Here is a 25394-nt window from a genome sequence, read left to right as displayed (position 1 = left end):
CGTTTTTTTTTATTGCCGTTTCAATTAATTAACTCGTTCATTTTTCTGCTTCTTCTCCCTCTTATATTTTATATTTATATTTTTATAGATTCCGTTTTATTATCTGTTTTAACCTTTTGTCTTTTTTTTCAGTGATTATCTTTTTAAGTAATCTGCTGGATGAAAAAGATCACCATCTTTTTGCTTTAAGTCTACGAAATTTCTAAAAATCAATAATTTTGGCAGTGTTTATGTTTCCTTTGAAAATTAATGCATTGATCGTCTTTACCGAAAAACGTAAAGAAAAGTTATGTTGGATAAAAAGAGATATTTTTCGGACTAGAAATACTATATTCAGGAAATTCTTTGAGGGGAGGCAGGGGCGTCTATTCATGAAACTTTATGTGGGAAAAGAGTATTTTTTTAAATCTTGGGAAGGGCCAAAAATGTATCTTTTTTTCAATTATTTCTATTGAAATACCAAAAAGGACCTTTCACTGGAAATATACCGAATTTTTTGTTAGATATAGGAGTAAAATGCCCTCCCTCCTCCCAATTGATGACACGTGATGACTCATCAAATTATGTTTCCATTCTAATTTTTTTTGTCATTCGCTTATAATTTTGGGATATATTTAAGATTAATGTTTCCCAGTTATTACGAAGCTTCTCTTCTAGCCTAAAGCGGTTCTTTTCACATGTATGGATTCAAGAGTTCTTCCAACGAGGTTCACCCAATCTGATGTAGGGGACATGTTTGTCGGTAAGCCATTTCTGAACTCAGGGAAATTAAAAATTCAGGTCTAGTGGTCCTGCTTACCGCCTCTGACGCGTTGTCGGTCTTTTTTATCCCTTATTTTTGATCCTTTCTAAGCCAAAGAAACTTGTTCAATCATCTTTTGTATTTTATTTTTCTTATTTTCGATGTATGAGTAGTCAGAAAATGTCCAATTTCTGGGCAAGTATCAGATAACAGCCTTATTTGGACATACCCTAAGCTTTTCTAGGGAAATAAATTCCATATTTCAAAGCTTTGTTGAAGGAATTTTGACGTTAGTCAGACAACTTGCTCGAGAAATCTTATTCAACCCACCCTTTCTCCTACGATTTGTGGTATTAAAATCTCTTCTGCCATGATTCGAAACCTTAAATTAAACCGTATTGGTTTGTAATTTCCATGACTAAAAAAGGAAATTTGGTACTGTCTTAAATGTTTGCATGTCTTATATGTTTCGGTTGTAAATAACTGAAAATCCGGTTAACTAACCGGATTTTAATAACTAGTTTTCTGAAACTCATGAATTGAACACAGGTGCTTAGCCCCTTTTTGGCCAAGCCACACTTTATCTCGGAATACAAGCTGCCTCCCTCTTGTAAAATATAATAATATAATATTAAAATATAATACTGTTCAATTAAATGTTTTGTTGAAAAGAGCATTAACTCTGATTTAACAATTCTCGAATTGACTCTAAAAAGAAAAGAAAAGAAAATCAGATGAGACAAACCAATGTTGAGTTTTCTATTTAATGTGTATCCGTTTGGAATTGCTTTAGCACTCCCCACCCCCTTAAGTCTAGCAAGAATAATATAAGATATTCCTTATGTGTATATGCATTTGTTATACTAACGCAATTTTGCAAGCAAAAGCGTATAAAAAGTGAAAAACTGTTGTAATAAAGTGATCTTTGCAATTTTTCTAAAGACTTGAATATGAGTAGTTCCTTGATTTCCAAGGAAATGAAAATGAGTTCATTGAGTTCCAAGGAAATGAAAATAAAAACATTTTTTGTCCCTTCTTAAGCTTTTTGGTGAAAAATACTTTTAGTTTATTTTTTACTTTTTTACTTTATATTTAGTTTATAAAGTATTTTTTACTGGTTATTTAGCCGTGTATATTTTCTTTCAATTGGTACCCTCTTCTGCCAGAAACTGCATAGCTCTATGTGAAGGTTCTTTTTTCAATAAAAAATAAATTCCCGATTTACTATATTTTTTTTAAGATATAAATGGCTATTTGAATTTCCACTTATATAATTTAAACTATTAGAATGCGTTTCCACTTACCTTGGTGCTTTAGCACTAGATAATTTTTCAGTGAACCCATGAAAAAGGACTGGAACAGTCATCCTAGTTCTTATGGATTGTAGTACCAGTATTTGTATGTGCAAGTTTCAAGAAGAGAAAAATAGACATCCAACAAGTTTCATGAAGAAGAACTATAAATATGAAAAGTTTCTCGAAGACATAAATCAAGATAGGCTTACATTAAGTTTCCTGAAGAAATAATCCATATGCAACAAGTTTCACGAAGAAAATTCAACTTGTATCATGTTTCACTATGAACAAGAACCAAGAGCTCATATGGCACTTATGATGAGGTTAGAAGAGCCAAGAGCTTCTTCCCACCAAGTTTCATCACGATCTTTCCACTCTAAGCGTTTTCCAAGATTTCAGGCTTACCCCTCCGACTCCCCCCCAATGTCACTGGATCCGGTCGAGATTTAAAATAAGAGCTCTGAGACATGAGATCCTTATAAATATCAGATTTCATTAAGATGCGATAACCCATTTGTAAGTTAAAAATTCCTCATTTTTTCAATTTTTCCAAATTCCCGAATTAGGTCCCCCCAACTCCCCCGAATTGAGCGGATCCGGTCCGGTTACGTCAATCACGCACCTAGGACTGTGCTTATTCTTCCCACCAAGTTTCATCCCGGTCTCTCCACTCTAAGTGTTTTCCAAGATTTCCGGCTCCCTCCCCCCCAATTCCTCCCAATGACTCTGGATTGGATCAGAATTTAAAATAAGAGGTCTGAGTTACGAGGTCCTTCTAAATATCAAATGTTATTAAGATCTGATCACCCGTTCGTAAAAAGACTTCATTTTTTCTAGCTTTTCCGAATTATCTCCCCCCCTCAACTCCTCCAAAGAGAGCGGATCCGGTACGGTTATGTCAATCACGTATCTAGGACTTGTGCTTATTTTTCCCGCCAAGTTTCATCCCGATGTCTCCACTCTAAGCGTTTTCCAAGATTTCGGGTCCTCCCCCCAACTCCCCCCAATGTCACCGGAACCGGCTGGGATTTAAAATATGAGCTTTGAAACACGGTATCTTTCTAAATATCAAATTTCATTAAGATCCGATCACCATCATTCCGAATTTTTCCAAATTAACCGTCCCCCAACCCCCCCCCCCCCAGATGGTCGAATCGGGAAAACAACTATGTCTAATTTCATCTGGTCTTGTCCCTGGTATGCTTGCCAAATTTCATCGCCCTAACTTATCTGGAAGTGCTCGAACTAGCAAAACCGGGACCGACAGACCGACCGACAGAAATTGCGATCACTATATATCGCTTGGTAAATACCAAGTGCCATAAAAAACCAACATGTAACAGGTTCCTTGAAGAAAGATATCATGACAAATAAATTTCACAGAAGAATAAACCATCATACAAGAATTTTCATGGCGATTGGCTTGTACTGATATTGTAAAAATTTTCATTAGAAAGTTTTGTAACTTCTAGTTCAAGGAAAATAAGCTAAATAATATATGTTTTTCTTGAGCCAATTTGTCGTAAATGTGTTAGCATTAGTTAACCTGTAGCCAAATAGGTGACTTATAAGAGCAGAAACTGGTGCTAATATCGTGGTGCGAAGTGGTGCAAAAAACTGGTGCGAAGAAAAAAGAAGCACCATCGCCATCTTTCATGTGTTTTTTTATTGAAATTACGAGACAAAATTAGTGTATTAAGTGTCTGGTATCAGTTTCTGAAATAAAAACATCATGCGAAGTTTGAAAAAAAAAAACAAGAACTGTCGAACCTTAGATGGCGTTGTTGATTTATTGTCTAACGCTAATGCTGGTTCCGACTCTTATAATATTATGTACGCTTGCCAAATTCCATCGTCCTAACTTATCTGGAAGTGCTCGAACTAGCAAAACCGGGACTGACAGACCGACCGACATAAATTGCGATCACTATATATCGCTTGCTAATATCGAAGAAAAAAGAAGCACCATCGCCATCTTTCATGTGTTTTTTTATTGAAATTACGAGACAAAATTAGTGTATTAAGTGTCTGGTATCAGTTTCTGAAATAAAAACATCATGCGAAGTTTGAAAAAAAACAAGAACTGTCGAACTTAGATGGCGTTGTTGATTTATTGTCTAACGCTAATGCTGATTCCGACTCTTATAATATACTCATAGTCTTTGCTGTAACCCTCAAAGAATTTTCTAAGGGTCCAAGAAATTAGTGGACAATACAATTAAAATAGTGATTAGAGCTACGTTATTGTTCATATTTTGATTTTTTTTTTCAAGTAAGAAATGCTGGAAACTTGGTACCCCATGCCAAGCTGTTTGGAACTGAACTCGTTATAACAACAGAACCCGCAGCGCTAGAACTAGCATGTGTTGTTAATAAGATTCGAGATGTAATTGTTTGTGGACATTCCGATTGTAAGGTGAGTCAGTCTTCCAGTTTGAAAAAATTTTTCGTTTTTTTTTTCATTTTGGATTGTAGTTTAGGCTGAACTTAATTGTCAAAACAGGCGACAAATATTATTTTGAGTCCATATCTTTTCCAGTTTTTTTGTGGGGGGGGGGGGTCAGGGACTATCACATCAGAGCAAAAGTCGTAGAAGATTCAAAGAATCCATTTAAACAGAAATTGTGTTCTCAAGTACTATTGCTACAAACCGAAAAATTGTACCGCAAGAACCTTCTGCTTTCTGATATTTAATTAAAGTAAGAAGCGACATTGAAACTTAAAACGAACAAAAATTATCCCGTATACGAAAGGCGCTGTTCCCTCTTCAACGCCTCGCTCTTTGCGCTAAAGTTTGACTCTTTCTCTCAACTCTACTTTTTAAAACAGTAAAAACTTTAGCGTAAAGAGCAGGGCGTTGAAGAGGGAGTAGTCCCTATCATATACGGAATGATTTCTGTTCGTTTTAAGTTTTAATGTCGCTTCTTACGTTCAGTTAAAAAAACTTGTTTTTTTTTATATTTAATTTCTGAACGTTTATTAGTTAATCCATGTTTTGATTTCGGCTCTCCGCAGATGTATAATTAAAGCGAAATTTGCATATTTATTTATTTGACTAAATGGCTTTCCCATAGTGTTGATCGAACGATTATGAGAAAAAGGAGGGGGAGGAGGCCCAGTTGCCCTTTCGATTTTTTGGGTACTTAAAAAGACAGCTAGAACTTTTAGTTTTTTACCAACATTTTCTTTAGTAAATGATATACGTAACTGACGAATTAGCTTGCGTAACAAACTTCTATATTCGTATGTTTTTATTACATATATGAGATTGTTCACCCACTCGTCAATACCTCGCTCGCTCTTTACACTAACGCTTAAATTTTGTCCCCTGAATCAATAAGGCCGTAGAATAAATAGTTGAAATTACTAAAAAATACTTTAGCGTAAAGAGTGAGGTATTAGGAGGAGGTGAACCCCTTATATGCGTAATATTTTCTGTTTGTTTTAAGTTTTAATGCTACTCTTTACTTTCAGTTGAAAAAACTTTTTCATATTTATTTTTTCATTGTTTTTTTAAATAATGCTAGAAAATGCTGCGCACCCTTCATGGAAATCTTCTTCCCCCATGACAAAGTCCTTCATGAAAAGTGTCCTCCACATAACCTCCCCCTTCTCAACCCCTTCTCCAACCAAAAAATCCCCCTGAAAACGCCTGTACACTTTCCAATAACCATTACTATATGCAAACACTGGTCAAAGTTTGCAACTTGCAGCCCCTCCCATGGGGACTGTTGGGGAGTAAATCATCCCCAAAGACATAGTTATAAGGTTTTTCGACTATGCTGAATTAAATGGCCATCTCAGAATTTTGATCCGACGACTTTGGGAAAAAAAATGAGCGTGGGGGGGCCTAGGTGGCCTCCAATTTTTTTGGTCATTTAAATGGGCACTAGAACTTTCCATTTCCTTTCGAAATGAGCCCTCTCGCAAAATTCTAGGACCACTGGGTCGATACGATCACCCCTGAAAAAAAAACAAAAAAACACGCATCCGTGATTTGTCTTCTGGCAAAAAATACAAAATTCCACAATTTTGTAGATAGGAGCTTGGAACTTGTAAAGAAGGGTTCTCTGATACGCTGAATCTGATGGTGTGATTTTCGTTAAGATTCTATGACTTTTAGGGGGTGTTTTACCCTATTTTCTAAAATAGAGCGAACTTTCTCAGGCTCGTAACTTTTGATGGGTAAGACTGAACTTGATGAGACTTATATATTTAAAATCAAAATTAAAATGCGATTCTTTTGATGTAACTATTTTTATCCAAATTCTGTTTTTTAGAGTTTTGGTTACTACTGAGCCGAGTCACTCCCTACTACAGTTCGTTACCACGAACTGTTTGATCCTAGGCAGTGCAATAGTGCTGCCTAAGTAAAGAGCGATGTGGGCATAATGTATTTATTTTATTTTTTATTTAATTTTTATTTATTTTTTATTATTGACTAAGGCACTTTGTATCGAAGGAGCTGTCGTATGAACTTTGAATGGGCTCATTTGATTGGAAATCGAAAGGGCTAGTGCCTTTTTTAATAGTTGAAAGTGATCCGAAGGGCAACTACCTTCCCTCTCGTGCCCACAATTTCCCCAAACACATTCAATAAAAACTTTGAGATAGCTATTTTGTTTAACATAGTTGAAAGATCCGGAAATTATGTCTTTTAGGATGACACCCCCCCCCAGCCCTCAGGGCAAGGGTTGTAATTTATGCCCTGGGGGATATAAAGTTTGTATGGAAAGGGTGGTCGAAGGAGGTGGCTCATTAGATTGGTCATCAGAAGCTTTAGTATCCTATATAAGATTAAAAGTGATCATAGGTTGGATACCCCCCTCCATACCTCGTAATTTCCTGAAATGAGTCTGATAGAGATTTTGAAATGGCCATTTGTTCTCGTAGAAACTTCTAAAAAGACTCATTCGATTGGAAATTGAAAGGGCTAGTGCCCATTTTGATGGTCGAAAGTGATTGGAGAGCAACTAACCCCCCTCCCACCCCCACAATTTTCCCAAACACACTGTCGCTGAAAAAGGTATTCATGTTTGAACTTCATTTTCCAAAAAGACTACGGGAAAGCAGGTGAGCCTTTCAGAGAATGTTGAGGAGAATGGTGAACTAAATCAAAATGTTATGTGTTCACAGATTTTCAAAAGGGCATAACTCATGAATGACTGGTTATATCAATTTGGAACTTTCAGGGAAAGATAAGGGATATGATCAAAAAGGGAATTTTTGTATGCTAACACTGCTGCTACAATAACTACTAGTCCCCGGCGTCACATCTATAAGGGAAGGATGACGCGATCATTGTTGACCAGCAAAATTTATTTTTCAATCAGTCTTTCCCAAATCGCATCTTTAATCTACAACAGATTCGGGCCTTTTCATTAGGTAGAAACTTCGCGAGTCAATCGCTGGACGCTGGTTTTCTTCGTTGTTCATCAAGAGAAGTAGAAATCTGGTAGAAATGAAATTACTATTTCACTATTTCGGTATTTCAGAACCCTTGCAGAATAGTTGAAATGTTTAACAGCTATGTATTCCTAATAGAATTACATATCAAAATTAGTAGTATTCTTATTTGTCGAAAATTACCGCAAAACTTCGAATGCCGTATCACAAAATTCATCACTTATCTTCAAATATTAGTGCAAGTCGAAAAAAACTCCTTCAGGCAAACTTCAGAAGTGAACTGCAGGATGTGGGTATAGTTACTGTGAATGAAAATCAACTTACCCACTCTGTGTGGACTGAGGCTGTTTCTCTTTTATGTCACTATCATAGTCACTATCAGGCCTACCGCTAAAAAGTATCTCTTTTTGCGGTCACACTTGTTGCAGGAATAGAAAAATAACTTTCTGGCAAGTGCAGCTGGAATTTTATCACCATGTAACGCCAGGTGTCGCCATGGTGGCGACACCATGTGTCGCCAGAAATGAAAAACATTGCCTTCACCGTCGTCTTCGTTTTCGTTCGATTGAACCGTAGCTCATTCGTTTGGAAATTGGAAGGGCTAGTGTACTTTTTAATAGTCGAAAGTTTTTGGAGGGCAACCAACACCCATCCCACGCCATCCATTTCTCCAGTTACATCCAATCAAAATTTTGCGACAGTTATTTTGTCCTTATGACAAGATTATGTCCTTGAGGATGATATCCCCCCCACCACAGTCCTCAGGGCAAGGGTTGTAAGTTATGCCCCGGGGGTATATAAGGTTTATATAGAAAAGGTGATCGTATAAACTTCGGAGGGGACTCATTTGATTTGTAATCAGAAGTTCTACTATCTTTTTTAAGATTCAGAGGGATCGGAGGGTGTATACTCCTCCCCTCGTCACACCTCGTATTCTCCCGAAATGCAACTTATAGAAATTTTGAGATGACTATTTGTTGTCGGAGAAACTTCGAAAAAGGCTCCTTCGATTGAAAATTGAAGGAACTAGTGAACCTTTGAATAGTCATCAAAAGCTATTGGAGGGGAACTAACTCCCCTCACACTCCCACCATTTCCCCAAACACGTCCAATCAAAATTTTGAGATAGCCATTTTGTTCAGTGTTGTTAAAAGGTCCAGAAATTATGTCTTTGAGGTTGACAAATCTTACCCCGTTACCCTTGGGGAAAGGGTTTTAAGTTATGCCCTGGCGCCATATAAGGTTTTATAGAAAGGGTGGCTTTATAAACTTCTAGATGGATTCGTTTAACCTATATGGCTTAGCTAAGTTGCATATATGGCTTATCTCTATGGCTTATGGCCTACCTAAAATGAATTTTTGGCTTACCTAAGACGAATATGGCTTACCTATATGGGTTAGCTAAAATGAATATATGGCTTACAGCTTAACTAAAATGAATTTTGTAGGCAATGAATCTTCTTCACGCCGTCCGAACTCCAGAAGAAATGATGAAAACGCCTTCTTCACCTTTGAGACAATGGGTATCTAGGCATGGTGCAACTTCACTTACACATTGGGAAAAATTCGAAGCCTCTGGTTTTAAGGCCCCTTTGACGTTTGACCTAGGATCAAAGACAGTTTTAACTCATATTGATCCTGATAATAAGTTCGAAGCCACTGATAAACTTTCACAGGTAGGTATTTATCATTGATTTCGCTTTGTTAACCTTAACTAATTATTCACAATGGATCAATTTAATTTATAAAGCAATTAAATTCATAAAATATCACTTCACTTAAAAGACCCTCTACAAAACCAATCTAAGAAAAAAAATTCAATTGTAAATTATAAAAAAAGACTATAAAACCATATAGATCAAAATGCTTAATTTTCCATATAAAATACAAAAACAGTTTACTGAAATTTTTTCTATACCATATAATTTAAAGATCAAAGGAAAGTTATAAATATAAAAACTGAAATTTTAAACATAAAAACGAGCCTACGTACATTTCTAAATCTAAAGCATTACAAAAAATAATACAGTGAAATATATTATATAATATAATACAATATACTTGCTACTGTGATGATTATGCCTATGATATTTTGACATTAAACTGATCATTCTGATTAGTAATCAAGTCAGGCCATTTGGCGTTAAATGGGGCAGAAAAAGCATTATTTGTAGTAAGCTGGTTTGTTTGTCTATTAAGGGTAGTTTTTAGTCTTTTAATTCTACTGGCCGTCGTCTCGTTTGAAGTTTTCTTTTTCTAGAGTTTTATCTCTCTTGATTGTTTATTGTCATGTCTGGCCAGTTCGGCTTAAGAACTATCACATCTATGCGTGTTGTGTTTTTAAAGACAGGCTGTTCGTGCTCCTATCCAGGCCTGGATTTACCAATAGGCCCGCTAGGCTCGGGTCTAGGGGCGCATAATGCCAGGGGGTGCTATAAATTGTCACTGTTTTTTTTTTTCATCTTAACAAAGAGTGGACTAATATGATTTATCATCGAAGGGCCAGACACAATCCACCGCCGCACTGGCTATTCCGCCAGGACAGCCAGTCCTGGAAACCTACCGCCGCACAGGAAAGTGATTTTCAAACAACATAAGGATTCCGTGACTACTTATAGTCTGTCAAATGTCTCCCAAGAATGGCTGCTGAGAGTTGAGTATCACCTATCTCTTTCATTACTGTTGGTTCACTAGTTGCGTTCTGTTCAGTGCTTTCACTATCCCCAAATTTTCTGAGATTTCCACAAAAATCTTGTAAAAACGGAACAGCAAAAACGCTTAGGTCTCGAATTATCAAAGCTTTAATTCCGGCCCTGTCCGTATCTTCTGTGTTTGGACGCTTAATTGGTGAAACGATAAATACTTTGTTGAGGCCAATTAACATTAACAGAATTCGATACCTTAAAGGATCTCATTAAGGATCTTCGATACCTTAAAGGATCTCATTAAGGATCTTTGATACCTTAAAGGATCTTATAAAGGATCTCGTCCATTATAAGCTTTTTAATTTGGTGTGGCCAAACTATTTAGGATTGATTGGGTGGTCTGGCCATAACTTGTAGAGCTTGGAACAACAGATTCGATTAAATAACAAAAAACTAAAAATCGGCACCCACTTTCCCATAAATCTGGGAAAATCCATTTAACTTCTTTCGTTTTGTTCCGGGGATAGAGATAATCAGCTTTAATGAAACTTACGTCATTAGAAAGTTTGAATTTTGTTTATTCACCCAAATGGAGCAGACATTTTTTTTAAGTTCAAGAAAAGGTAGTCTCTATAAATTTTCTAGCCTACTGGGGAGAAGATCGCAAAAATCAATTCAAAGGAAATTTAATTTTAGTATTTTGACAGTTTTAAGAGTTACCTATGGTGCGACCTGTTTTGAGTGAAAACCTAGCTGACACAAGGGACGTGGGACCCGTTTTGAAAACAAAACAGGGTTTTGAAAACCCTGAAAACAAAACGGGTGGGACCCGTTTTGAGTGAAAACCTAGCTGACACAAGGGACGTAAACTTTCATTGTCTTTTCAATCAAATTTACTAGTCAAACCACAGATTCTCAATAAGTATCGACGGGGGCTTGTCCCCTGGGAGAATTTGCTAATCTCCTTTTATCTTTTAGACGGCCAGCCGACGCTGAGACTTGCAAAATTATTATAAGGTATCGAATTACCTTAAATTGGTCAGAATAACCCTTGCTTTTCTATATATGGAACTAAGCTCGAAGACAGTGAATTTTATCTGTGGATCTGGGGTCTTAAAATTGACTAAAGCCTTTCGCCCTTCTTTCATCCCTATATATTTCAAAAAATACTATTATCAAATGTCCGGTCACTTATGAACAAATTAGAAGAGGTTGAAGTTTGCTTGAAGAATGAACTGGTTGATATTGCTTGTATCTGTGAATCATGGTCCGTGACTAAAGATGTTGTAGCATTCGAAGGATATGATACCTATTTCAAACCTAGAATGACACCCAATGATATTACAGTAACACATGGTGGTGTTGGTATTATTTGTCGATCGTCTATAAGAAATCGAGTTCTCACTTTCAGTAATATACCAAATAAGCATGGTTTTGAAGTATTATGGTTGTGGTGCAGGCCTAAGAAGCTTCCCAAGGAAGTGGCATCACTGGTGATATGTGTCGTTTACTATCCGCCCCGTGGCCCCTATCGTAAAGACCTTGTGAATTACTTACAGAATTGCACTTACAATGTACGATCCTTGTATCCTAATGCTGGTATCATAATGTGTGGTGACTTTAATGACTTAGATGCCAAATGGCTAAGTAATTCACTATCACTTAAGCAGGTTGTCAATGTGCCCACAAGAGGTAACCGTATGTTGGATCTCATTTTTAGCAACTGTCCTGAATATTATAATACTCCAGTTACATTACCCCCATTAGGTTTGAGTGATCACCTGTGTGTTGCTTGGACACCCAATCATTTTATCTCAAATAGACAAATAAATAGTGTGGTATACAGGCCTTTCACACCTGAACTAGTAAATCTCTACAAGAAATGGCTCACAGATCAAGACTGGCTTGATATTCTCTCATTGTCTGACGGTGACAAAATGGCAAGTTTATTCTGTAAGGAACTGTTCGAAAAATACTGTGAAATTTTCCCACAAAAAACAATATTTGTGAAATCTAATGATAAACCATGGATTACTCAAGAGATTCGGAATCTGATAAAAGTGAAAAACGAATTGCATTTAACTGGACCCGTAAAAGATTTCAAAAGAGTAAGAAATTTAATTGTATATAAAATAAGATGTTCATGTAAGCAGTATGGGTCTAAAATAATAAGCAAAATATATAAATCCAACCCAATGAAGTTCCATGACTTAGTTCAGAATATTATCGGCAAAAAAGTAACCAGAGTTGATGTGAGAGATGTCAATCATGCCAATTTTGAAATGGTATGACAAGATTGTAGGGACTTGATTTACTAACTGTAATTTAATAAAATTATCAATTTGCTAACCTTAAAAATATAATTTAATAAGAACGATTTAAAATTTAAGAATATTTTCAATCACTATAAAAGCCTGTAAGTCCCATGGCATGCAGCCCTTCAGTTCTATCGCCAATGTCGTGAATATTTGTCGCAGTTAACTCTGTGTTAGTAAAATAAAAACTCGTGATCTTACCAGAATATTTTAAAGCGACTTACAGTCAAGCAGTAAAAGAAAGGAAGAAAATAAGGTAATATTAAATTTAATAAATTAAAAAAAATTGAAATAATATTAATAAACTTACAGTCAAGCAGTAAAAGAAAGAAAGAAAATTAAGATAATAATAAATGTAATATAATAAAAATAAATAAATAAGAATATTATAATAAATGTTAAAATAAAATAAAAATGAAGATATATTAAATCTCCAGGGTAGATTTTTCTCTGGCAGAACTGCTGTTTTGGCTGGAAATATGGAAAATAGAAAATATGAAAATGGAAAATATGAAAATGTAAAACGGAAAATGGAAATATGGAAAATATGAAAATGGAAAATGGAAATATTGAAAATGGAAAATATGAAAATGGAAAATGGAAACATGGAAAATATGGAAAATGGAAATATGAGAAGGAGACTACTCAGATGTTGAAACCTTCCTATAGTAAAGCGATTTCATAATCGCTTGTGTAATCGCTTGTGCGTTTTTTGTTTGTTTGGTGTAATTCAGAGTAGAAATGTAACTTCAACATTTTCGCCAAAAACAAAAGTTCTTTGAGCTTCAATAACTGAGAAAATTCGAAGCAGTTGGAGTAAGAATTACTGTTCAAGCTGGAATCATGAGTGGCTGGATAAATATTTTTTTAGGGGGGGGGACAAAGATTTGAAAATTCTGATTTTCATTAGAGAAAAAAGGCTATAATGAGGCTGCCAAAATTCTTGATGTATTTGTTTTTCCTTATAAAGAGGGGGGGGGGGTGCTTTCTTGAACCAAGGGGGCAATGGTCCTTTAAACGAAAAAGGGAAAACACACTCTAGAGAACAGTTTAACTAAATATGCTATGAATTCAAACGAACACGTGCAACAGAGGAAAAACGGAGATAAAGTGGAAGCAGTTAAATTCAGACTATTCAATAGGCTAAATTCAATAAATAGGCTAAATAAAAATAAAAATAAATTCAATAGGGTAAATTCAGCATGAAATTGTTCTAAAGGATTTAATTGAGGAAATTGGGGAAAATACATACTGCTAATAAATTTTATTTGCTCTGATCAGGGCTTTGTCCAGGATTTTCATTCGAGAAGGAGTTGTTATTGTTTGGATGGGGGTGGGGTGCAAAAAACGGTACTAAATGCAACAAAAATTTGTTTACATTAATTTTTGTTACTTGTGTATGAGTTGGAAAAAATTTCGGGGATTTCAAACCAGGTAACTCCTCCCCCTCCCCCACCCACGAGATACAGCCCTGCCTGTGATATCAGGTAGTAAGTTACGTGGTTACATTATTTCATAACAATATTTTTGTTCGTAGTCTTTTTGTTGGGAGTTTCGTTCGTTTTCTTGTCCGGAAAGGGATGGGTACAATAAAACTACTAGATACAAAAATTTTCTTACATGAATTTTTGTTACTTTTTTATGAGTCAGGGAAAAATTCTGGGACTTCAAACCAGGTAACTTCCTCCACCCAGGGATACGCCCTGGCTATGACATCAGGTAGTAAGTTACGTGGCTATATTATTTGGTATTTACCTAAGTTTATTTTCAGATTAATGCCCTAACACAGCTTCAAAATGTTGCCAGCTACCCCTTCATGCAACCTCTTATCAAAACAGGAGAAATGAGACTTCATGCTTTATGGTTTGACATTTATACCGGTGAAATTTACTATTTTTCTCAGAAGAAAGGAGCCTTTGCCATTGTCAACGAAGAGACATCCACAGATATAATGGACGAAATATCCGCTATGTATATTCATAGTGAAAAAGCTGTTGCTGCATAAGATCGAATTTGCATTATTAGTTGAAAATGGAGAGGAAAGAATCTAAGAGGAAGGTAAGATAAGATAGATTTAATTATTTGAATTAATTAAGTTTTAATTACCATAGTTAATTATTATAGATTTAATTATTTACTGTTAATAATTTTTTTCGCAAACTTTCACAAGCAATAAATACTGAATGTGCTCATTCATTTATCCAACAATAAAATATCACACCCCCCCCCTTCTTCCTATAGGTTTCAGCGCCAGGGAAGAAAGGAGAAAAAATCAATGAATTATAAACCGTAAAAAAATCAGTAACCTATATTTCAACAGTAACTTTAGGACCCCACGACACGAGAAACCAAATTGCAACGCTCAAATGTTTGAAATAATATAAATGTGACGAGCATAGGCCAACCACCAGCCAGCAACTCTATCTTCATAATACCATTAAATAATTATAATGATTAAAATACACCACAAATATATCAAAAATAATAATAATTAATAAAAAGGTTACAATTTAATATTAAACTTTAAATTAATATTTCAGTTTAAATTAAATATTTTTTAATTTAAAATTAGTTTTATTTGAATTTAAGTAAATATTTAAATAAGTTAATATTTCTTGTTAAATGAAAAAACACAGTAAAAAAAAAGAAAAAAAATTATACTTATTCGATTAAGAATTAATTAAAGACGCATTGTCAGTACTCCCCTATTACCCGCATATCCTCTACATCAAAGGAATGATTTGATTCGATTAATTTACTGTATAAAATTTTAATTAAATCTGCATTATCATGTTAAAATGAAAAGGGACAAATTGAAGAGAAAGGTCCTTTGTTACCAACAATTTCTAGAATAAATAAATAATCGGAGATAATCTAGAACAAACAAATAGAATGAATAGTTTCTAGAAAACATTTTATTTTGAAAACGGCTTTCACCTGCATTAATATCCAAATTTTATATTTGTGTTAAACGAACAATTATAGAAGAAAGAAGTTATAAAAGTTAATTATAACAAGCTTTACTAAAAAATTGAATATATTATAAATACGAAAAAAAATGTCTCTGTCGTCACAAACAAGAAAGTTTGCCACAATTTTTAGCATAAGGTAAGATTTATTTTTGAAAAAAACTTTCACAAGTAATAGATCCCGAATTTGCGATTCTTGTGGAATGAACAATCTCAGTTATGGCAAAAAAATAACGGGAAATTTTTTTACCTTATTTGCATAATTACGTCACAGTCTCCCCCTACTTGGCTGATTAACGCTACATTGACAAAGGTGACACAGAGGCAATCTAACTACTTATGGGCAATTAGCTCATGCATCCAAAGCGGACTACTATTTTGCTTCAAGTCCGTTATTAGTAAAGTTTTACAATGAGAGGTATCGCTTTAAATTGGGTGTGTTGGGCGATAATTTGATTAAACGATATGTCGATGTTATCGCTTTTTATATTTGTTATAATGATTTCGATATACCCTATTATTTTTTTTTGCTCAAACTAATTAACTCTTCGTTTTGCCAAAGCTCAATAACAAAAATTGTAATTAAAGAGCATTTTGCACAACTTCCAAATATTGAATAATATAAGAACAAGCTTCGACGACATAAATGCTTACCATAAAAAATTTGATTTGAAATTGCACGTGCTAAGGCACCGGATAGAGAAAAATAAACTACTGGCTTTTTTGGTTATCGAAATTAGCGGCATTTCAGTGTTTTCCCCTGAGAATCGTTTGTGCCTTTTTGTGATTAAACAAAAAAGCAGGGTTTTTTTCAACTGAAAGTAAGGATCAAAATTAAAAATTAAGCGAACAGAAGTTATTACGATATGGGTAGGACACCCCCTCCACAATAACTCATTCGCGCTAACGTTATTTAGAATGTTCAAAAAGCTATCTTAACGAATTTAACGAATCTTATGTTTCACTTTTTTTTCGTAAAGGATTGGGATACAAAGTCATACTTTAGCCTAAAGAGCGAAGTTTTTAAGAGGGGGCATCCTCCACATCCCACCACAGAAAATTCCCCGAGAGAAAATTCGCCTGCCGAAAAATGTCTGTTTACCTCCCAATAACAAAGGCTATGTTTAAGTAATAGGCAATAGGCTTTTTTTCAATTAAATGAAAAAGACAAGTTTTTTAACTGAAAGTAAGGTAACAACACTAAAACTTAAAACCGAACAGAAATTATTCCGTATATGAAAGGTGCTGTTCCCTCCTCAACCCCTCGTTCTTTACACTAAAGTTTGACTCTTTGTCACAACTCTACTGTTTGAAACAATAAGGACTTTAGCGTAAAGAGGGAGACGTTGAGGAGGGGAAGACCCCTTTTCATATACGGAATAATTTCTGTTCGTTTTAAGTTTTAATGTTGCTCCTTAATTTCAGTTAAAAGAACCGTGTTTTTTATTTCATTTCTCGATGTTTATCAACTAATACAGGTTCGAATTTGGCTCACCGTACATAAAAAAAAAATTACAAATGAATTTCGGAAGATTTATTCCTTATATGAAGGGTTGCCCCCTCCTCATTACCTTACTTTTTACACTAAAGCTGTTTTAAAAAAGCAATTTTAAAAAAAGCTTCATATTCTAATTAAAAGCCACGATGTTTCAGTAAACTCTCTTAAAAAATTGGGACAAACAGCCAAACTTTAGCGTAAAGAGCAAGGTATTTAGGAGGGGTGCACCCTTCATATATGGAGGGGGACCCCCCCTCCCTCACGGAAATGTCCTTCGGTGAAATTTCATCCAACGATTATAACTAGATTGTTATACCTACAAAAATGCAACAGTCTGAAGCCATTTCTGTTTTCTTTTCCTACACCAAATTTACTTAGGCTAGGATGCCATCTATCCCTGTTTCTACCGGCCTGGACGTTTAAATTTAATAAAAATACCATATTTCTACTTGAACCCTGTCTATTTGCTTCTGTAACTGTAAGTAAAATTCATCAGGATCACTAGTATCTCCGTCAGTCGGCTCTACTGGTGCATAATCTACTATAACTGATAATCTGAACTTTTTAGTCATGAAATGAGCAATTAATATTCTATTATTAACACCTTCCTAGCCTAAACAAGACTTAGCAGCTTCCTTATTCATCATGAGTCTTACTCCCGGTTTAGGTAGCCCATCCTTCCTCCCTGAGTAAACAAATTATTTATCACTTTTTGTCTTGCTTCCTACCCCTGGGATGAGTTTCTGAAACTCTTAATAAGTCCAGTTTGAATCGTCTCAATTTGTCAGTCAAAATTTCGATGCGATAGTTATTTTTTTTAACATCAAAACATTCCAAGTTCCAATTTTCATCTTCTTTAAATAATTGAAATTATTTTTACCTCAGGAAATCCAACGGTCCCGGGTACCAATGCAGGAAAAGGACCCACACCTTTTTTCAAGTTTACACCGAAGCGCTTAAGCCGGCTTAGAACCGGACAGCAAGGAGTCCCTGGGACCTTCAGTATGAAGGTAAACTTTGCGCAATGCTGGGCATATTCCTTGTCACAACATGGTGTTCGGCCCTTGGTGATGCTCTTCTTTCAACAAGAGTCGTAATCCTGCACGGACAGTCTCAAGCCTATTTCCTCCTACTCGTTATATATCCATGCGTACCAAAATCATGCTACTACGGGGAGGCAACTCATTGTAGGTAAATTAGCTAGGAACAGATTTTTCAACCCAAAAACGCCCTCCAAAACAGACAAAGTCCAGAAAATTGTCCATTAATCAGAACCCTGTGTTAACGATGGGCTGTTTATTTCAATACAGTAACCCTTTTAGGAAATTAAATGGGCTGTTTATTTCAATACAGTAACCCTTTTAGGAAATTAAATAGAAAACAAATAAGTTTTTCAACTGAATGCAAGGAACTACATTAAAACTTCAAATAAACGAAATTTTTTTGATATATGAGGGGGCTTCCCCCTCTTAAACCCTTCTCTCTTTACATTAAAGTTTGACTTTTTTCCCAGTAGGGACGTTTAATTAGAATTAAAAGGTTTGTCAAAGCAATGTAGACTTTAGTTTAATGAGCAAGGGATTTAGGAGAGTGCAGCCCCACTTATATATAAACTAATTTTTGTCTTTTTTAATATTGCTTTGTACTTTAAGTTAGAAAGCTTATCCTTTAAAATTTTGATTTATGTTTGTCAATCAGATCGTGCCAGAAAATCTGGCTCCCTCAAGGTTGTTTCAGGCACCATCTCGTCTCTCCACTCCGCACCCATCGACACTCTTTCGTAACAGGTTATTGTAAGAAAAAGCTTATTATTTATATTAAACGGCCATTGGGTTTCAGGAGTTGTTCTTATGGAAGAATATCACAAAATAACCTTGTTTTTTCACGATTTTGTTCAAAGTTACCCCTTTCTATGTTATATTTTTTTCTCATTTCCTTGTTTTGATATTTTTTGTATATATGAGTCATTATCTCGAGATTTCTGGAGAAGGGGTAAAAATAATATAGTCGTAGAATCGCTACTTAAGATATGAATTAAGACTTCCATAATTATTTTGCTTTGTCATTATTAGAGCTAAAGTGATAAGTTTTTTCGGGTTTTGTTCAGGTTTTTATTCCTATGTTCAGGGGGTTATAATCAAACATTGATAGACCAACAGCTCATTTTGCTTCAAATTGTTTGACTTTTTGACTTTTTTTTACTAACGGTTGTTTGACAATTTTTTAACATTTCTTGCTTGCTTATTCACAGTTTTTTACACTTTAGCTTGCATAATCAGGAAAACAAATGCCGGCAAAATCAGCAAGCAATGATGAGCCTCTATTTCCTGACAACCGTTTGATACTTTTTACTGACTAATCGTTTGGTACTTACTGCCAAATTATCAAGCACATGAAAATGAGAACATTCCTTCCCCCCTAGGCCCATTCTGGGTCTCTTCATCCCCGAAAATTGCAACTTTCTAAGATTTTCTTTCAGTTGCTTCAAAAAGTTTTGGGGACGTTGAACCGTGAAAACAAATAAGCAAAATGCATTAGTTACATTTGACAACGTCAAATGTAACGTCAATATAGTAATCAAATTATTATTTAATATAATTATAATTATAAAATAATTATTTAATCATATGTTTTGTCCGTAAAAATTCAAACATCAACACTCTGTTGGTTCCCAAAGACTTTCTAATTAATAACTTAATAATTCTAATTAATAATCTCTAATTAATAATTCTAATTAATAATCTCTAATTAATAATTCTAATTAATAATTTAAAAATTTTCTAAAATAATAAAAAAAAAGTAGGTGCAAAGAAGAGAAAGAAAGAGTTATTAAACGCTTAAGGCCTAGCAAAAGTCCAAAAATATACCGTCTAAATATATCTCCTATGTTGCAAATCCATTGAATCTGGCTAAAAGAATTCCAAAGAATCGTTTGTTAATGAAAAATGTATTTTGAAGATTAGTCCCTGTTAGTTTTTTTGGGGAATTGCAAATGACTGATCTGGTTTTAATTGTGAATTGAGTGTATACCAGGAACGGATACAGGATTTTCTCTAGGGGGAGGCGCATAATAGGCTGCTGGGATAAACTTGCGAATAAAGACATGCCCGCAATTTAAAGGGAACCTCGACAATTATGTGTTGTAGGTAGGTATTGGAAATGGTCGGAAATTTAATCTAAAATCTGGTGAGGGTTAAAGTTCTAATAAATCTGTTGGAATTGAAATGGTACAAAAATATTGATACAAAAAATAGTAAGTTATAAAAACCATCCCGCGACAAAAAAAAAAAAAATAAAAAGCTGTTCATCATCTATACAAAAAATAATATTTAATATTTTCTGCATATTTTTTTGTCTTTGCACTTCTGACCGCTATAGCAAGTGAGTTAAGCTTTTTTTGTCAAAAAAAAAAAAAAAAAAATGGCTTTGAACCATCTTTTGAGGGGTTTCAATCTTTGTGACAATTGGTATAGGTCAAATCATTTACCATGTCGCCTAACTTTGTGGCATCGCTTAGTAACTATCTTAAAAACTAACTATCTAGAAAGTAATGAAGAATAGGAAACGAGGATAAAGATACAACATGTATATTCGTAAAAGATATATTAAACACAAAATACTAGTTATTTTAGGGTTGTCACAAGAAAAATACAATGAAGAGATAGAAATACATAGAAGAGGGTTCAAACTAGGGTTTTAAGTATAGGCAATAAAGCATTAACTTATTACTGTTTCTTTTTGAACAGAGCTAAGTGGTAGTTTCAGTAATCAGGAGTTCAGACATCATCTGTCGTACAGTAGCGTTTTTTTTTTTTTTTGCCTAATGGATAATCAGAAGGCGCTTTAAAAACATACATTCTCGAACGTGAGGAGCTTCCTTTTCAGGGTCTAAGTGTCAGATACGGAATCAACCGGAGTTTTCGTTGCTAAGAAAGTACGCCAAAAAGATGCAAGGGATAGGAAACTTGGAGGTACACAGGCATTATAAAGTTTAGCTTGTAGCCAGCTAAGCTGGCTACAGCTGATTTTATTGAATACTGATTCAACTGAATACTTAAAGCTGATTTTATTGAATACTGTGCTGCTTTAGCCACCGATTGACAGGGCTAGATGCAGGGCCTTGTCCAGGAAATTCTTTCCGGGAGGGGGGGGATATAAGAAAAAACTAAAAAACGCATCAAAAACTTGTTTATGTTATTCATTTTCCGTTTTTACGAGTTGGAAAAACATTTTGGGGGAAGGTTCAACCCCCTACCCTCCTTCCCCCCTTGTGTAAGGCCTTGGATAGATATTTCAATTCTGGTTCGCTAAAATACCCGTTCTGCTGAAAAAACCGTCTAAACTGACACAATTGGCAACAAAGACTAGATTTGACTAACCGCCACAAGGGTTTAAATTAAATAAATGAAAAAATGTGTGGGTTCCTTTAAGTAAGAATTGTTTAGGCTGGTGACATTTCCAAGAACAGTCTTGCAGTCTCTATCATCCAGCAAAATCAAATAAGGAATGAAGAAAAATAAGTTAAACATAATTTAGAATATTACTTACTGTTTTGTGAGTATTGAAGTCTAAGCTAAATAGCATTATAATTTATTGATTAGTTAGTAGCTAGAAAATTTGTTTCAAATGTTCACCAATGGATGTTATTCTGTATAACGTGCTTTTCTTAAATGTTGAATTTTCAAAAATGGATTCTATTGTTTGAGGAATTCCTTTTTAAAGTTTTCTTTGTGTTGTATTCTCTTTACCTATATTTCTTTTTTATTCATTTATACATTATATTGTCTATTTAATGTCTGTACTATTTTTTTAGGAACAAAACTTTCTGGTTGGTGATTGTTGGGACTCACAAATTCCAATTGAATTTTATCGGTTGAGATGTTACACATTTGTTTTGTGAAAAACTTTTTTTGTATGATACTTGTTTTTAACTTATAGAAACTCTTTTATATCTGATTAGCTGACACTAGCCGGGGTGGCCAGGCCATCTTTATAGTGGTTTATTTTGGCGCCATCTAAGTTTTAAGCGCTTCCTGATAGATTATATTGTTGTTGAATCTCTTCGTTTTTAAACAAGCGAAAAGATTTTATCATTTGTGAACTGAGCTAAATTCTTCTCACTTAACCCTAAATACCTATGAACTGAAGTAAATTCATTTCACTTGATTCTAGATACCTGCGAAATGGATTAAATTCATTTCGCTTGACTCTAGATACCTACGAACTGAACTAAATTAACTTCACTTGACCCTAGATACCTGCGAACTGATCTAAATTCATTTAATTTGACACTGGATACCTGCGAACCGAACTAAATTCATTTCACTTGACCCTAGATCCCTGGGAACTGAACTAAATTCATTTCACTTGACACTAGATACCTGCGAACAGAACTAAATTCATTCCACTTGACCCTAGATTCCTAAACAGGTCATATAGGTCGACCTAACCTTGTTTACCCTATTCTCCGATCAACCCAACTAATTAACAGATTGATGTCTGGCGGTTTCCTCCCAGGAAATCCTCCCCCTGGAAAAATGCCCCCGAAATAAAATTAAACAGTCCAAGAGGATATAAGACAAAAAAAGACTGAAAAAAAGAAGAAATTTTGGAATAATCTACCTATGTTCCAAAATATAGGTCAAATATATGGTGTCACATATCTTAAAGTATTTAATTTCATATTTTCTATGTCTTCTCAGTCTATTTCTGGTGTTTTTGGAAGTTGAGTTATCAAAGACAAAGGTCAAAGAAAATAATGTTCAAGCCTATTTGAAATAGGGAATTCTGTTCACTTTAAATTTGCCTTGTCCTGACTTTGAGTTTGACCTCGGACTGTTTAAGTTACACCAAAAAAGAAATATTCTTAAAGCGGCCCCAGACGGAAAAACTCTGCTTCATGCATAGTGACGCGTTTTCGATCGCAAGGGGCAGACCATCATTATGTACTATGGATCTGGGTCAAGATTACCAGATCAATGTGTCGTAAAACTCATCCTACCTCAGTTCACTTCTGTCATAGGGCACTTCTTCCACAGTCATCATTAATTTTATATTTCCGAGTTTTTTTAACCTTTGTTGGTGGAATTTTCTGAAATCTTTTCTTTATTCTCTTTATTGGCCTTTAGTTGCTCTGTTTCATAAGTGGAGAAATTTTTAACCGAAGAAATATTGAACTTGATCAGTCTAACCTATTTAAAATTATAAAACTCTTTGACATCTGACTAGCGAAAACTATCCCTGGTTGCTTGGCAATTTTTATAATGATTATGATGATTATGATTTTATAAAACATGAATTAATAATAATAATAATAATAATAACAATAATAATTTATTTATGCACTCTTTACATACAAAAGATGTACACAGAGGAGTATACACTCACAAAACATGACCCATAAATAATAACATAAATGATAACATAACTCATAAAACAGTACCCATAAACATAGCGCGTAAATATCTATTTTATTACAGAAATGATGACAATTAAATGAGACAATTAAAGGGAAAATTTATTCTTATCGGTCGTTGATCCATATTAACAGTCAAATATTAACAGTATATAACAGTATATATTATATATTATATAATATATTATATAACAGTATATATTAACAGTATATATTATTGATATGTGACTGTTAAGTCACATATTAAATATTCCGAATTTTCGTAAAATATACCTATTTTTGAACCATAGTGGAATTCCAAAAAAATATTTACAAAACCGGAAAAAGTAATCGCGGATACGCTTTTTATCACTTTTACTCAAAAATTTCAGAAATGGAACAATGAAAAATACATGAGGTGCAAACAATTGAGTTATAAATTATAGCAAGTGTTTGTTTATCAAAATGACCTTTCACCCTGACTAGCAGGCCGTATGTTTTCCTAAGTTTTCCCAAGACAGATGATAGCACCAACTCCCGCGTAGCTTTAATTGACGGACCACCAGGCAACCCAAGGTAATTAATGGAATCTTTATTAATAATATTAAGTGATCCCACCCTAATTGAATGATGCTGGATATCACTTTTACTATTTGCCACTAGGAAATCTGTTTTAGAAGGTTCAATTTCTAATACTATCTCTCGTAGATGTGAGTATAATATATTAATTGCATTATGCATTGATATTCAATTATCCGAGAACAACAAAATATCATCGGCATACGATAAGTGGCTAATGTCGATACCTTTAATTACATATGGGGGTATGAACCATGTGGCTGATCTAATTGCGTTATTAAATATAAGGGGGCTAAGAACTGACCCTTGTTTAACTCCACGACATAAATAAATTCGGTCTGAAAGGCGCCCTCCCGAAAATATTCTCACAGATGAATTACCATACCAGCCCGCCAAACACTGGCCTGTAAATGGGTTAACCCTACTACGCAACAGTGACAAAAAAGCGTGGTTATGCAGCATACTATCAAACGCTTTTGAAATATCAACTCCACACACAAATAATTGTTTTTTAATCTTATGGTGGTGTTCCAGTATTTCTAGAATTATTGCGTGTGCATTTTGAACCCCTACACCATTTCGAAAACCCAACTGTTGATCCCCCATATCACACTTTGTTGTTAAATATGGAAGTAAAATTTTTTCAAATAATTTACTAATAACAGAACAAAATGTTATAGGTATATATGATGAATAATACCCTAAATCCAAATTGATATTTGGTAAAGAAATTTATTTTATCCAAATAGCTGGAAATCCTTTCTTATAAAATTTTTTCAAACACTTTAGATAATGGCGATGAACCATAATTACTTACCTCAGATTTATCACCGTGTTTTTACATCGGAATTACTCGGGCAATTTTCCATCTACTAGGAAAAATACCTAAATTGATACTCAAATTGAAAATGTAGATTAGCGGTTCAAAAATAACTCTGGCAATACTCTATAACAAATTTGTTGATTGTTCATCATGTCCCACAAAATCACCGTTTTTTATATTTTTGGTAATTTTTTGGAATTCTGTAAAACTAACAGGGGCCAGAAATATGCTCGTACTTTCCGCGGGAGGTAAATATTGTTTATGCAACCTGCAAGGGGGCAAATCTATTCCTGCTGAAACAATTGATTGACCAACATCGGCAAAACAATCTTCTAACTTCTACACCATTTGTATTAGTTAATACCTCAGGATATGATAGCTTTTTATTTTTTCCAATCTCATTCTTAATTAAATTCCAAGTTTTTCGGGGAGAATCAGAATTTTGAAATGAATTTTCACAATAAACTTTTTCATTTTCTCTAAGAATATTTACTAACAGATTCTTATAGTTTTAAAAAAGCATTATATTTATTTCAGTGGGATACTTCATTTTGATTTTGTATAAGCGATTTTTTTTTCAATGATAGACCTCAAAAGCGATGCATTTACTCATGGTTTCCCTGGCGCATGCCTCTTTCCTTTTGGATTTTTATACGGGCGAAACTAATCAAGCTTGTCAAGCTAATCAAGCTAATCAAGCCGATATATTATAAAAGTTACCCAAGGAT

At 34.5% G+C, this 25394-nt stretch overlaps 1 protein-coding gene across 3 annotated transcripts in view; it reads left to right on the top strand.

Annotated features, from left to right (window-relative positions):
• Positions 1–21821, top strand: part of LOC136024728 (beta carbonic anhydrase 1-like) — a 143574-nt gene extending 121753 nt beyond the window's left edge. For 2 of the 3 annotated variants that reach the window (XR_010616891.1, XR_010616892.1), the window contains exons 2-6: positions 658–742; positions 4311–4453; positions 8892–9119; positions 14175–14461; positions 21684–21821. Coding sequence is in view for 1 of the 3 variants with exons in the window: in XM_065700157.1 (XP_065556229.1) it covers positions 658–742; positions 4311–4453; positions 8892–9119; positions 14175–14408 (690 nt within the window). In the remaining 2 variants the exon portion in view is untranslated. Of the gene's footprint in view, positions 1–657; positions 743–4310; positions 4454–8891; positions 9120–14174; positions 14463–21683 lie in introns of those variants that run through there. The other variant, XM_065700157.1, reaches the window with a different exon arrangement.
• The last annotated feature ends 3573 nt before the right edge of the window (positions 21822–25394 follow it).

This window comes from Artemia franciscana, chromosome 3 (genome assembly GCF_032884065.1).
Source record: "Artemia franciscana chromosome 3, ASM3288406v1, whole genome shotgun sequence".
Lineage (NCBI taxonomy): Eukaryota > Metazoa > Arthropoda > Branchiopoda > Anostraca > Artemiidae > Artemia > Artemia franciscana.
The sequence above is the reverse complement of the archived record's forward strand: the minus strand, read 5'-3'. Positions and strand labels throughout refer to the sequence as shown.